The sequence below is a fragment of the Rhea americana genome, unplaced genomic scaffold, assembly GCF_003343005.1.
Source record: "Rhea americana isolate MKP2758 unplaced genomic scaffold, rheAme1 scaffold_63, whole genome shotgun sequence".
Lineage (NCBI taxonomy): Eukaryota > Metazoa > Chordata > Aves > Rheiformes > Rheidae > Rhea > Rhea americana.
In genome coordinates this window covers 2,705,550-2,720,132 of record NW_028186790.1, presented here as the reverse complement: position 1 = coordinate 2,720,132, position 14,583 = coordinate 2,705,550, and the positions used below count along the sequence as shown (strand labels likewise).

General features: G+C 34.7%; 1 protein-coding gene across 3 annotated transcripts in view; it reads right to left on the bottom strand.

Annotated features, from left to right (window-relative positions):
- ATAD2B (ATPase family AAA domain containing 2B) overlaps positions 1-14,583 on the bottom strand; it is a 79,842-nt gene that overhangs the window by 50,407 nt on the left and 14,852 nt on the right. For all 3 annotated transcript variants that reach the window (XM_085320379.1, XM_085320377.1, XM_085320378.1), the window contains exons 2-12: positions 13,842-13,996; positions 11,763-11,809; positions 10,539-10,692; positions 8,221-8,323; positions 7,596-7,704; positions 6,249-6,365; positions 5,226-5,301; positions 3,330-3,428; positions 2,195-2,306; positions 1,228-1,343; positions 270-444 (exon numbers count right to left, since the gene is read on the bottom strand). In XM_085320379.1, the coding sequence (XP_085176505.1) occupies positions 270-444; positions 1,228-1,343; positions 2,195-2,306; positions 3,330-3,428; positions 5,226-5,301; positions 6,249-6,365; positions 7,596-7,704; positions 8,221-8,323; positions 10,539-10,692; positions 11,763-11,809; positions 13,842-13,996 (1,263 nt within the window). The remainder of the gene's footprint in view (positions 1-269; positions 445-1,227; positions 1,344-2,194; positions 2,307-3,329; positions 3,429-5,225; positions 5,302-6,248; positions 6,366-7,595; positions 7,705-8,220; positions 8,324-10,538; positions 10,693-11,762; positions 11,810-13,841; positions 13,997-14,583) is intronic.

Sequence of the window (14,583 nt, the reverse complement as noted above, 5' to 3'; positions counted from 1 at the left end):
TCTCAGTTCTTGGCTAAACAATTCTGATTGTACGTTTCATAGGTGGACAAGCCTGCAGATTCTTCTCGTCCCAGCTTTCACCACTGAGAAAATTATCATCAGCACTCCTCTATTACATCACCTAAGCACAAAATTTTGACAAATCCTGCCCTTCTATGGAAACGTACGGATATTTAATTACTAAGAATTTTGCCTGCCTAGAACGGATTGCAGCAACAACAAAATAACATACAAGTAGATTAATGAGAAGCGTTATCTTTTCTTCTAACCTGATCAAAAAGGAGTCGAAGTTGACGTTCAGATTCACCAACCCACTTACTGAGGCAGTCTGCTCCTTTCCTCATAAAGAAAGCCACCTTTTTGTCTCCTTGACTGCATTCATTAGCTAGAGCTCTAGCTACCAAGGTTTTACCTGTTCCAGGAGGACCATAGAATAAACAGCCCCTGAAGATAAATGGATCAACACAGTCACAAACTTATTTTATGTCTCCTGAAAAACTCCAAGTCAAATTTTATAATGAAGACAGGGAGCCTGGAGAAGAAAGACTTAAGTTCTGCTGGTATTATTTACTATATTCAACTTCATTAGAAAAAAAAATGACATTTTCAGATCACTAAATCTTTGCTTTGCAGAGCACATTAATCAAAGGCATATTAATTTTTTAAAGGATTATTTTATCCTAATTATGTACCTCCTTAAATATTGAGTATTAGGTAATACTTGAGTTAGTTCTTTCTTACTTCTTTGAAGAAATATATTTCCTTTAAATGACCAAAATTTCTAAAAAAAAAAAAAATTCCATTTATTTAAACTACGTGTACCCATCTAAACCACATCCCAAAACATCCAGTTAATAGCAACCAAAACTAAAATATAAAATCACTGATATACTTCTATAAAAGAATTAACAGCATTTAGTCTGATTTAGTCAAACACTTTATAACATAAAGGGAAAAAGAAAAGGGGAAAGTAGTAAGGCTGCCTTAATTAAGAACTTGATAATTCTTTCAACTAAGTCACAAAGAATTTTTTCTTATCACAATAAAAATAATTTATTGCAAAATCTACTTTACTAAATTCTGACAGATAAGTTGGTTAGCATGCATTTAAATCTACTTAAACTACAAACACTTCAGGTAAAGAATTAAATCTCCTGTATATTTTCAAGTGAAGTATTCTTCAGAGTTCAATGAGATAAAAATGCAGTCACAAATAAATTCACCTACCTGGGTGGCTGAATTTTGAATTTTTCAAATATTTCTGGATAGAGAAGAGGAAACACTACCATTTCCTTAAGTGCAAGTATATGATGGCTCAATCCCCCTATACTATCAAAACGCACCTTAAAAAAAAAAGAAAGAAAAATACAGTACCAGCTTTCCACAAAAGAAATTGTTATTTTTAAAATAATGTATTTGAAAACAAATTACAAATAACACTGTATCCATCAAAAATATTAAAACAGATGTTCACTGAATCTTGACAGTGTAAAATAAAACATTGAGAAAGTCACATCTCAATTACTAATATGAGATTTATCTGGTTCACACAGCAACTGCATCAGTGATGCCTGTAAACCTGCAGGGATCCAGCCCAAGTCCAAGAGCATTTTTAAGTTCAGGCACAGCATAACAAATATAGTTGAAATACTTCTAGGTAACAGCTCAGTTCTACAAGTAATTCAGCAGCTTCTTCACATCACAGAGCCTAAATCGTTGCCTCTGAAGAGGCTGTTTGCTGAGCCAAGCTGGGTGTCCTGGACCACATTCCCTTTGTCAGACTGGTGAGAGAAGGCAACCACGCACAGGTCCTGCATAAAGTCTGCACAGGACACAGCTAGCACTGAGTTAACAAGCTCAGGCTGTCAGTACTACCATTTCCTTGATTTTTTCTACTGCTCAGAGTATCACAGCTTCTACCTTAATAAATAGGTAATGGAACACTGACTGTAACTAAAGAAATATAGTTCGGAATTTGACATTTTGGCTTACTTATACGTATGCAGCTTGATGGTTGCCCACAGGCCACAACCAAGCATTCTGCAGCCCAAAGTAATAAATTAACAACAGCTTTGCATCAAACCAAAAAAAATCATGAGCTATTATGGACTTACTTCAACCCTAATGAAGGGCCATGGTAAATTCAGCTTATCTGTAACTAAGGAAAGAAAAAATAAGCCTTAACAGAACCTACCGATTTGTCAACAATCATAGGATCAACATCTGCCAAACTTGCCCCAACTTTTACACGTTCTCGCAGGATTCCACTAGCTAAGTCTTCTGCTCTAAAATTTAAAGGCAGGCATCTGTTCAAAGAAAAAGACATATATTGTTCTATTTTGATTGTTTTGATTTTGGAAAAAAAACAATATGGATCAAAAGAACAAGAGTTTTTCCACTAGCAGTGATGAACTGCATAAATTCAGCAGGGTAGGATTAATAGAATATATCAGTACAAGTAAAACTGATTTTGAAAAATATAGCTCATAGCTCATCCGCAAGATGAGTCTTGATCTGCAAGAAATATTTTTAACTCACATGCACCTGTTTCAACTTCTTGGGGTACATAAAGAAGCCACTAAATCTTTATATGGCTATTACATCAGATGAAACACAGAAAAAGGGAGGAAGAAAGGTACCAGTAAGACACAGGTTGAACTTGCAGTATTCTTTTGATAGTTGTACATGGCTTCGATATACTCGACAATGGAAGAAGGAACAGTACGACAGACAAGAGTTGGAAAAAGGAAGAAGCGAAAATACTTTTTCCTGTTCAGTTTTCATACTATTTTATCTATAGCAGTAAGTCAATTTACTGACATACGTTACAGACTTTCCGTTTATTGATAACAAGTGAATTAGTGCAAGGTAAAACACTTCCTGCTGTATGTGTGTGCGTGGGCTGTACACGCGCACACACACATGCAAAACACCAGGAAGAGATAAGAAGAGCTAGCCCTTGGGAGTACAACTGAAACAGCTGGGACCAAGGTGCAATGTGATCCTTATTTTCATACCAGTAACAAATAAACAAAGTTTTTTTAACTGATATAAGCTGTTGTGTCCTGTAAAAAAAAAATCTGTATTTGATTCAGATGGGTTGTCTTTTGATCTTTTTATCTCTATTGTTAATTATCTACTCACAAGACTTCAAAATCCTTGTTAATACATAACTAGCAAACTTTCTGTACTGTGTCAGCAGGTAGTCACAAGCAGAATCAAAAGTCTGCAGAATTGCTAGAACATTATAGAACAGTTCTGCTTAATTTCTTAAAAATAATAAAATATATATTAAAAAAAACTTCTAAAGACAAAAGATGTTTTTATACCTATTTCTTGCTCTGGCCATGCTTTTAGATTTTCTTCTTTCAAAACGTTCTTCATCTGAAGAGGTTGTATCGCTGCTGTGAATAGCATGCTTCTTTCTCCTATTTGAATAGCAAAATAAACATAAAATTCAGGAGTGCTTTCCACAGTGGAACAGCATATTTTGACTTTTTATAAAGTCAAGTTTTTATAAAAAGTTTTTATAAAAAGAAAACTAAAAGGGCAAGTATAATACTGCTCAGGTTTAAGTCACGCATGCAGATTTTTGTTTTATTAGTAAGTATCAGAATAGTCTGTGGAGGAAGCTTCTACATTCTTATACTGTTCCAGAAATGTCTGATTTCAATGTAAATATTACTGAAACTGTAGATCCCCTAGACATCCTCTAGCCCATGTAACCTCAGCAACTGTGTTCAAGTATTCTACCATTAAGCTGTTAAAGTATATCAGACAGCAGCTTTATTAGGAAAGTCCCAACTATATTAGTTGCCTCTAACCCAACAGAAATATCATGACCAGGTTGCCTTATTCAGTTTGATACTTCCCTTTAAGTATTTTTTTAAAAAAACTCCTTAGTTCCTAAAGCATATGGTCTCTTTATAAAAAGGTTTTGATTTCAGTCTGAAAGAAGTTTGCACTTTCATCTGCATGAAATAACAGAAGCTGGACACTATTAAAAATTCATGTATTTTGCTGTAAACACAGTGGGCTGCACCATTTACATGAACATGGTAATGCACTGACTAGCTGTTTTTTCCAAGGGGCAAGGCCTGATTGTCTGATAACCAAAAAAATATATATATTTCTTAAAAAAAAAAAAAAATCAGAAGAACAATATACAATTATTAAGAAATTTTATGAGAGTTGTTAAATACCTTGATAGGACAGGATAAAAAGAGTAGAGCAATAAGCATGCTAAAACTAAACAGTAATTGCCTTCAAACTTTGTTTCTGATGTAAAAGTTCAGAGGCTATGCAACAAAATGTCAACAAGGAACTTAAGCAAAAAAATAACTACAAAGTGCTCTTCACAATTGTATGATATTAAAGATATTCAAAAGATATTAACAGAATCACAAGATCCTAATAATATTTATTTTATATTCTCTCTTCACTATTCCATCAAAGTGGGCAACGAGTTTCAGATAAGACTGTACTACGCATTTATATAGTCCTGTCTACAGTATGTAACAGGATCACAGTATTGTATCTAAGCAAGAGGGTATCTCTAAAGGAAGGATTCCTTTCATTGTAATGTTTATATTTTTGAATAAGCCCACTGTTAAAAAAGTGTGCTAACTTCTGATCTTATGTTAAATAAAGTCTTTCAATAGGTCTCCAAGACAACTTGACCAAACTTCTTTGACACAGAAAAGCAAGTCAAATCACATTAGGTTAATGTTATTAATTAATATTGTTAAATTTGATGTTAAATGTTTAGAATGTTCATTAATATTTATTAATATGGTTAATATTGATTGAATGAAATTTGAACTGGAAGAAAACAAAGTATCACTGCAATTTATCTTTGTAGAATAAAAAAGAGATTTGTTAAAGTGTTGCTTTTAAAGTGCTGCTTTGAAAGTGAACACCTAACCTAAGTCTTTACAAAAAGTCTGCAGTGTGCAAAACAGCTCTTCTCCAGTACTTACAGCACCCCTATTTCTAGTCTTTCTAGAGGAGATTACTTATCACAAAGCTTGTACTGGTGTTATGAAGTGCTATGAAATTTATTTTGTATGCTGATCAAGTTCTGAACCTAAGACACAAATCAAGACCCATACATGTGTGCGAATGAACTATACAACTCATTCAAGAATGTTTTTATTTTAAAAACCTAATAAAAATGTGCTGAGGGAAAGCAAACAGCTCCTACTTACAAAAAGACTGACATTTACCTGATATGGCTTCTTCTGGCAGGAGATCTGTGAATATCAAACAGTGTATTCTCCCTCTTTTTTTGATGAGCTGGCACTGAAGAAGAGAAGTTACAGGCTTGTAGCACCAATTACTGAGGAACAAAACTAGTCCAAATGCAGCTGCAAATGGACTAGATCATTGTCTTACCAACAATTTTTATCACTAGTTTCTTCAAATTAAGAAAAAAAAACTTCAGGAGGAGGAAAAAAAATCCCTTATGAAATCCACTGTCTCCAAACTTGCCTTGTTACAGTCAAGAGAATTCCACCTCAGCCTCCTCAAATAATTACAGCTGCAGCTAGCATAGAACAGAACAGAATTCATCCAAGGCGCAGGAATGTTTAGTTTATTTGCTGGACATGAAACTCCATACAGGAACCTCTAGATAAACAGTGGTATGGGATGCCTTGAAACTTCACTTAACAAATAAACCACAGCATTCCTCTATTGTAGTCTTAGTTTCCAAGTTGTCTTGAAGTGTAGCACATTGCATACACCATTATAATCCAAAACAGATATGCTCAGAGTACATTATATGAAAGTATCATCATTTCTTACCTAGGCGAAACGTGGTGACTATTGCTATGCAATTCTATTTAGAGTTATTATTTAGGCTTGCTACTCAATAAGAGAAGTAGGCATAACAATCACCCTTTTATATACACCTTTTTTTTTTTAAGCACAACTACCTTGCTGCTGAATTCAACTTCTGCCAACTGTTTCTTGTACTAAACCCCATTCACCTCCAACACTGAACCCAGCACACAGCAGTACTTGCAAAGCTGAATGAGATCACAGGAACTAGCAATACCACCACAATTCACTCTTCGCAAACGTTCCTTGTAGTTTTAGTTACATGGTGAACAAAAGCGAGAAGGAACTAAGCTCTGCACGTCCTGGATGAAGAGCAGTCATCCAGCTTCCCTTACCTCATCCATGGTATTCTGGAAAGTCTGGAAGTGAGCAGAGCAGAACTGAATGAGCATGATCTAGTTCCTCACCTATTGGAGGGGCCTGATACCTTTCCACAGTTTTTCTCTGTCTGAGATTATAAGGTCGATCATTTTCTTCTCCCTCAGCTTCTTCTACTTCTATATCTCCATCTTCCTCCTGAGATTCTACAAGGGAAAAAAGTTTTTTTCAAAATGCACCTACTTCTTGATTTCAGAGCTATCTTTGCCATTAAAAAAAAAAGAAAAAAGAATTAATGGCCACTGAGAGTTATACCTCACCTAAGTAATTACCACTAATTGGTAAATCACTGGAAATTCAAACACCAAGATAAACCTACAGTATATTGTCATACTCTCTTCTAGTTTCCCACAGAAGGTTCTGAAATAGCAATAGAAAGAAAAATAAATATAGTCAAATTAATTTGGGTAGTAGTTATCATTTATTGTTCACCATCTTTTCCCTTGAGTAATTATTTTTCAAATAAAGACTAATGCCTTTCTTCTCTTTCTTTTCCTATAGTAGCCTGGGAAAAAAAAAAAAATCAAATATTTGACATAGCATGAAAACATGTACAACTTTAAGATTTACAATCTAGTTTTTACATAAAGCTTTTTTAAGCAAACAACCTGTATAAAGGTACCACCTAGATCTAGCTTACTAATACTGTCAATATTTCTGCCCCTAAATTTCAGAATTAAGACTGCATTCTTAGTAACTGGGACAAATCATACTTCCTACAGCGACATTTCAGTTTAGAATCAAGAGACACTTTTAGCTGCACTCTGCATCTCTGAAACGAAGTTTAGGACCGACTTCTTAAGCAAACCAAGCATGGTCATGCAAGTCAAGTTAGCCATTAACCTCTCCTTCTCCAAAAATCTTTGATTCCACTGACCAGGTTCATGCAGGTTCATCCAGATTTAAAAAAAAAAAAAAAAAAAAAAAGGAACAGTCAATCAGCATATGAGAAACGGCCAGGCAACAGGAACATGCATAGTTGCAGACAACATGCAACACGTCTCAATCCCATGCAGACGTCTGTTACAGGGAATATATGGAGAGCTCCAGCTATCTAGCGCTAGGAAAAACAGCAGTAAGGGAATGTAGTACACAAATATTTAGAAACCAGGCTTTGTTCTGCTACTTTAAGGTAAACATGAGTTGTTTTGTTTAAAGAAAATTATTTGTAGAGATCCCCAAAACTTTGCTAGGGAGTTCCTAGAGTGTGTATTTGCAATAGTCTTGTTAATTTGTCTATTCAGTAACTGCAAATCCAGATACAAAACCAAGTTACTTTCTGTAGCACAACATACTACTCTCTTAACTTTATTTTCACAACAGTTTTGTTGAATAAACATTTTAGACAAGCCCTTAAAATTCTGTACAATCCATACCTTCTTCTTCCCCTTCTGTGGACACTTCATGGTGGTTCTGAATACCATAACTATTTCTCCTCAGTGATTTCCTTCTCCTTTTCACTCGGGAATACATGTCCATGTTTTCCTGGAACAAAATTAATTTACATCTTAACCAGTACTACCCCATATCACTTAGAGTGTTAGCCCACAGTTCATTAAGAAATACCACATACAATTTCTATTTTTCAATAGAGCCCTCCCTCCACAAGTTGGGCTACAAAAGCAGTCTCATTAACAGTTGGTGAAATAAGTCTCTCAGGTAGCATCTAGTCTATCTGACATATAGTTAATATCAAGTTGTATTAGGGTATAAAACAGATGATAGTCCCCAGGTCTGTCTGCAGATTATCAGACTGTGCTTCAAATCAAGAACTGCCATCAAAACATATCAAGAGCATATGGCAATCAGTATATCGTAAAAGAAAAAAAAATACATATAATATCTACGTGTTTTGTTCTGAATTTATCAWTTTTTTCATATTGTGCACTGAAGAAGTTCTGAAATCTTTTAAAACAGTTACAGATGTATGTAGACACACAAAAAACCCAAGCTCCCCTTTGCTGTCACTTATAGCAAAGATCTTAGACACTCTGCACTTACAAATTCTGTATCTGTCCACATTCGCAGCCGCTCTACTTCACCAGACCGCCTATTTCTCCTGATGTTAATATTATCCATTTCCTGTAGGACAGCTTCAGCAGTACTAAAACATATGTAAGTTAACAAAAAAGATTTCAGTCTTGAAATAGTAGACATGGAAAATTTTTTCATAGTACACAATAATTTAAAACATCTAATTCTATGGTCTTTGAAGGCTATTCCAAGAGCTACATGTTGAGTAAATATACAAATTAATTCAAATCTGAAAATTTTAGGGTAACTTCCTGAATCTATCAATTAACTACAAAAACAAACTAGAAAAAACAAAACTGAAAGATGAACCTACAGAATATAAACTGAAGAGTGTGCATAAGAAGACATAATAATGTTACGGATTCAAATTAGGCTGCAAAGTTTTAAAAGTGTAGATTACAGTTCATAAATTTGTGAATGGTACTGCTCTAGGAAGGTGCCAGATTGACGGAATAAGAAAGTAAAGGGTTTTATCTGCATTCTTAATATTGCAAAAGCAACCCAATGCCTCTGTCCTGGGAGCTTTATAATTTCTTACCCTGGCCTCAGAAAGACACTAATAAGTAAAGGAGTGTTTAAAAAAAGAAAAAAAAAAAAAGTTGTCAGTAATACCTAGGACTCCACCATTTATTATTTGAGCTTGCTATCATACCATTTCTCAGCAATTATTTAATTACACTCCAAATTCTTTAGAACACCATTCATCTGACATATTTGTAAAGAGCTGGCAAAACAACAGTGGTGTATAAATAATAATCTTGGCCAAGATGTGTTATTGCTACAGAAGAAAGCAACAGGTTATTAGCTAGTCCAAATCAGTTATTCAGCCACTCATCATAACCACCCAGTTACTGCTCTCTGTGGTGATTATGGTAGATTTCCCCCAGAATTCTACTATAATTGTACAACAGCTGTAGGAAGGAAGCAGAAGTTGCTGCCTTCTTATCAGTTCTTCAAATGTGAATCTAAACTGTGAAATCCTGGCCAGAAATGAGTCAATGAAAGTTTTGCCACCGAGTTCAATAGGGTCAAGACTTCCTTACAAGTACCCCCTGAATTTAGAAACAATTCTTCTAAAATATTTGTGATGTGTGACATATCTACTGCAAATAATAATAAATATTTTTTAAAAAGCAAGTTAAAGCTCATAATCAATGAAAATATTTTGGAGGGGACCTGGAAAAGTCCACCCCCTCTGCCAGGTAAGAACAAACTACATAATACCTAAATCATTCCTGACAGATGTTTTTCTAACCTGTTCTTAAAAATCTCCAATGATTATTGGACACACTGTATCAATATAAGTTCATATGTAGACTTCAGTACCCTGATCTTATCAAATTACAATCTTCACGGTAGACTTTTTCCTATTGTTGATGAAGAGAGGGAGATTCAACTGCAACTAGAAAAATAAATGTAACTCAATATAAATTTGTAAACTGATACCATCTAGTTACTGAGTAAATTGAAAAAAAAATTAAAAGGATTCAACAGTATACATTTAGCAATAAAGATCATACTTTGCAATTAACTGTTTATGTTTAAATCACTTTCCAAACACTATCAAGCATTCTCTCACAAATGTGATTATTAGAACCCACTTTACAGGTGGGATAACTGAAACAGTAAGTGACCTGCCCAAGGCCACAAAGAAATAGTATTTCAAGAAAAATATTTCTGGCTCCCATTCCTGTGCTCAGACCAGACCGTGCCTCCCTCTCTGACCTACTTTGTCTGCACTGTAAATGTCAAAAAGTGACACCCATCCTATGTGAATTACTAACAAATGGTAAAAAAAAAATAATAAAAACAAAAGAAAACTAAAAGATTTTGATATTTTACGATCCAAATCATACAAGCAAGATCTACAAAGCCTCCAAGCATTGTTTCTGATCCCTACAGCAACACTATAGACCACTAATTCACATCACGTTTAGGGTACTGCTACAGAAACAGGTAACTGAGGCAAACGAGGGTGTGGATTTACAGCATGCTAGCCGCTCTGCATTAACCACCAACGTACACGCTTCTTCCCAGGGGCAAACATAAAGCAGCTTACTCCTCAACGAAAGTCAGGCAAGCCGCTTTGCTTTTAGAGCACAGGTGACATAGGCACGTACAGCACAGGAGCCAGCACTCTTTAATTCAAACCACAATCTAGCTTGCCTCAATGCTAGTATGTTCCCATAGTCAAACTATTAGAGGACACTAGAAGACAGGGTTTTCTAACTTTTTTAAAAAACATCAAGATGCTTTGTGAACACAACTGAAGTATCCCCACATACCTGTTTACTAGCTGATCAAACAATAAACTCTGATTCAAAGTTTCAAATCTGTTTTTCCTGGACCGACAACTTTTTCTGACTTCTATATCTCCGTTTATGCAAGCATGGTCCCCATCTCCCTTTTTTTCCCCTCGAAGGGGATGGCTTTTGAGAGCTAAGAGAAATTTGTATTACTACTTCAAAATGCAGGAAACAACATTTACATAAACAAGAATTAATAAGCAGAATATTTAGCAAGGACAATAAACTAAAAGTTGATACAGAATACAGTACGAGCATCCTTATATTCACCAGTTTTTTTTTTTTCAAAATTCCTATCAAAGATTTTTTACAAGCTATTTSTTCAGACTTGAGCTTATTTCCTTATACAACATACCATATTTTATGATGAAAATCTGGCATTCAAATACGCATTTAACATTAAGTTAACATCAAGACTAAAACCCACAACTGGCCCGCAGTTTCAATTCTTAAGTCTTTCAAAAACAGTATCAATAGGTATCACAGTCAGGTACAACACATTTGATTTTTGCAAGAAAATCTGTATAAACTACTCTGTACAGTGTAAGTCAGAAAAGGATCRCACTTCTGATTGCTCCTTAGGCACTACAATAAATAATGAAAATACCAAAAATGCTTAATGGAGTAACATTTACATAGAGTCATCACAGAACTAAAGGAGACAGAATTTATGAGAAAGGGACATGAAAGACAGATTTTTTTTTTTTTTTTTTTGAGATATGAAGTGAGATGGCAGGTTTATAAGGTAGAAATATATAGGAAAACTGTTCCAAAGGAGCAGGAGCTGCAGACAAGGCAGGTCTCTAAAGCAATAGTACAGCAATGTTAAGAGCCAAAAAAAAAAAAGGCCAAATCTTAAGTAAGCAAAGATAGTAAGTAAGTTAAAGAGACCAGCTGGGAGAGGAAGGCCAAAATTACTCCATAACAGTAAATTTGGGAACCAAGGAAAACATCAAAATCATGGCTAAGAGGTCTGAATTGAGAAGAGAAATGGAATTTCATCTGAGAATGTTCCCCATGTCCACAGAGAACATCCAAAACRCTGACAGAAGAAAACTAAATCAGAACTAAGTCAGTAGCTTTTCTGGTCAAAATGGTCAGAGCAACCAGTAAATTATCAAAAATATATATAATTAAAAATCATTGGCATAAATTCGTTAAACATAAAAGCAGATACAAGGGGGTCCATTGGAATACACTTACATAAGCTACGTCCATTTGGTAATGTAGCACCAGGCTGAGAAGTTAACCTAGAAAACAGTACRTCAAATGCACGTTAACATTCCTTAGCCAAGCAAAAGTTAACTATAAAGTTTTATTTTTGTTAGGTAACTGTGCAACATTTTAAGAGTTTAACTTTTAATTTCAAAATGTTTGTGAAATATACTCCCTGAAGTATGTCTTTCATGCTTCCTGTCCAGCACTGAAGTGAGCACAAAACTGCCAAATGAATCCCCTCCTCAATGAACTRAACATCTCTTTTAATAATCTCTCTAATGCTTACTCTGCACCCTGTACTACTATTAACTTTCTCTTAAGTTTCAGAACAGGATCTTGATGTAGCTCTTCAAAAGCAGCAACTATTTAAGCACTTAAATTTGTTAATATTGCTATACACAAAAGCCAAAAAAAAAAGTTAGCCAGAAGACAACAGTTTTTATTTGCAGATCTCTTCCACCCTCAGAAACACTACGTATTTTACACACAAGTGAACTGTAACATACACTACACATCAGTACTGGATACGGAGGAGCTTCTTGTTCAAGTTGAAAAACTACAATGAAAATTTGATCAGGAAAGAAAAAGGCCAAGAAATCTCAAAAACGGCAAATGCAGTCTGAGCTTGAATGCGATCAAGAGTTCAACAGCACTACAAATAGCTCAGCTTAATAGAGGATAGGAACTTCTGCTATTACTTTCCCAGGAAATGTGTACAAGGATCCTGTAAAACAAAAGTAGTCCAAGGATCTTTGCAAAGGTTGGGAAGCAACACCAAGAATCGTATTTACAAGTCATGTTTGTATTCACCTTCACCAGCCAAGTAACTTTTTTCTGGTCAGATGTTTTTCTTTTCTTTTCTTTTCTGATAAACTATAATCAAAGAAGTGCATTTTGATTACAATAAAATTTTAGCAACAAACTACTGAGYGAAGTCTTTAAGAGTCAAGGTTATCATTTGGCACAGGGCTTTAGATTTTGGCGGTAAACAAYAAGAACACTCAGATGCACAGACATCTCACCGCAGGTTCTAAGCATGTAACAATACGAGCTTTTTATCCTGGTCAACTTTCAATTTTGACAGTCATCTCAATTCTCCTAGCTTCATTCAGACTAAGTACCTTTTCATTTCTTATTATTTCTATAACGTACAATACAAGTCTACAACTAAAAGAAATTAAGGTGTACAAGTTTCARTACACTCCTAGATGACTATGCCACATAATATACTACATTCAAATTATTCTGGGTTTTATTGCCTTTTAAGTTTTATATAGTTTTTAAATATAGTTCATTCCAGCAGACAACAGTCCAGTAATGAATTACAGTCATGCTTACATACAAAGCATTGCAATAAATATGAAATATGTATCTACAAAACAATYAGTAATAACGGAAGGGCCAAGACTGTAGGAGGGTGCTGTTTACACCATCTCATAATTACCTATAATCAGGTGAAGAATCATATCAACACATGGATGCTTTTTTAAAATACTATTAGTCAGAGTAAGARAATGAAACAAAACACTTCCCTTTCCAGCTATATAAAAAGTGGCATGACCTAGCCTATGTCTAATAAAATAATTTGCTTGGTCCTTATAACCAASTAATAAGTGATTTGGTCCTTATAACCAAATAGGTAAGAGAGGCTGAAAACAACAATGGAAAGGAAAACTTGACCATTATCCATTCCTTAAAGGTATGGAAAATACTATTTACCTAATTAAAATGTCAAGTCTTGTTATAGATGGAGTACATAAAAAAAAAAAATACCAATTAAGTCACTAAATTTGGATGTACCAGAAATGTAGAATTCAGACAGCACTTCAAATAAAATCACTTTCCATTTTAGCACATAAATTAGCATAGAAAAGAAGCACACAGATGAGAAGATTGATGTAACCCACATTTCTGGAGTCCTGCACTGTAAGAAAATTGTATGAAAATAACATGCTTCAAAAATATGCCTTGAKTGTTAGCTGGCTCACTGTGTAACTAGAATGAGTAGGTTAATAGTATTAAAAAATTTGGTAAAACTTCGTTTTTCTCTTAGTCCCAAGTTACCTGGACTGTCCAGTTGAGATGCTCCATTCCTCTCGCTGCCCAGTACTGCGCGATTTTGATTTGTCTTTGCACACAGGATCAGCATGTTTTGAGGTACGTTTGGCGGGAGGAGATACGTGGCTATCACTCAAACTAGCATCACTACCTTCATCTTTCTGAAAATGAAAAAGTAGCAGACCATATTTAATGGATTCATTTTTATATATCTYTATAGAAAAAGACCTACTGGGCAATTAAAAGCACAGTTTAGTTATGGAAATACAGTCAAATGTATGATGAATACAAGCAAACATTCTGAGAGTTAACTCACATACTCCTCTATCAAAATCTTACTAATTTGCTGGGGGGGGGGAGTTAAAATGGTTTATTGTGAACACATTAATGAAAAATTATTAAAAGATTTATTTTGAATTATTAAAGTTTTGTACAGTATTTTAAATACTGAACAAGCATTCCAGCTCTCTAACCCACTGTATTTTGTGTATCATATATCATACTGCTACCTTGCTTTACTGGCAAAAAAGAAAAAAAAAGAAGGACAGAGAAAATTTAAGATACTTAGAAATATAGCAGGGATTTACTCTGTTGGCAGTATCTCTATTAGAAAYGTTCAAACATTCATATTACGTTTGTCCTTCTTGTTGCAAGAGTTTTGCCAGATCTTGTTCCCTACTTCATACAGTCAAACAGAGCTGAGTCTGGAAGCAGACTTCATACTTTTAGAGCACTTTTCCCTCTAACA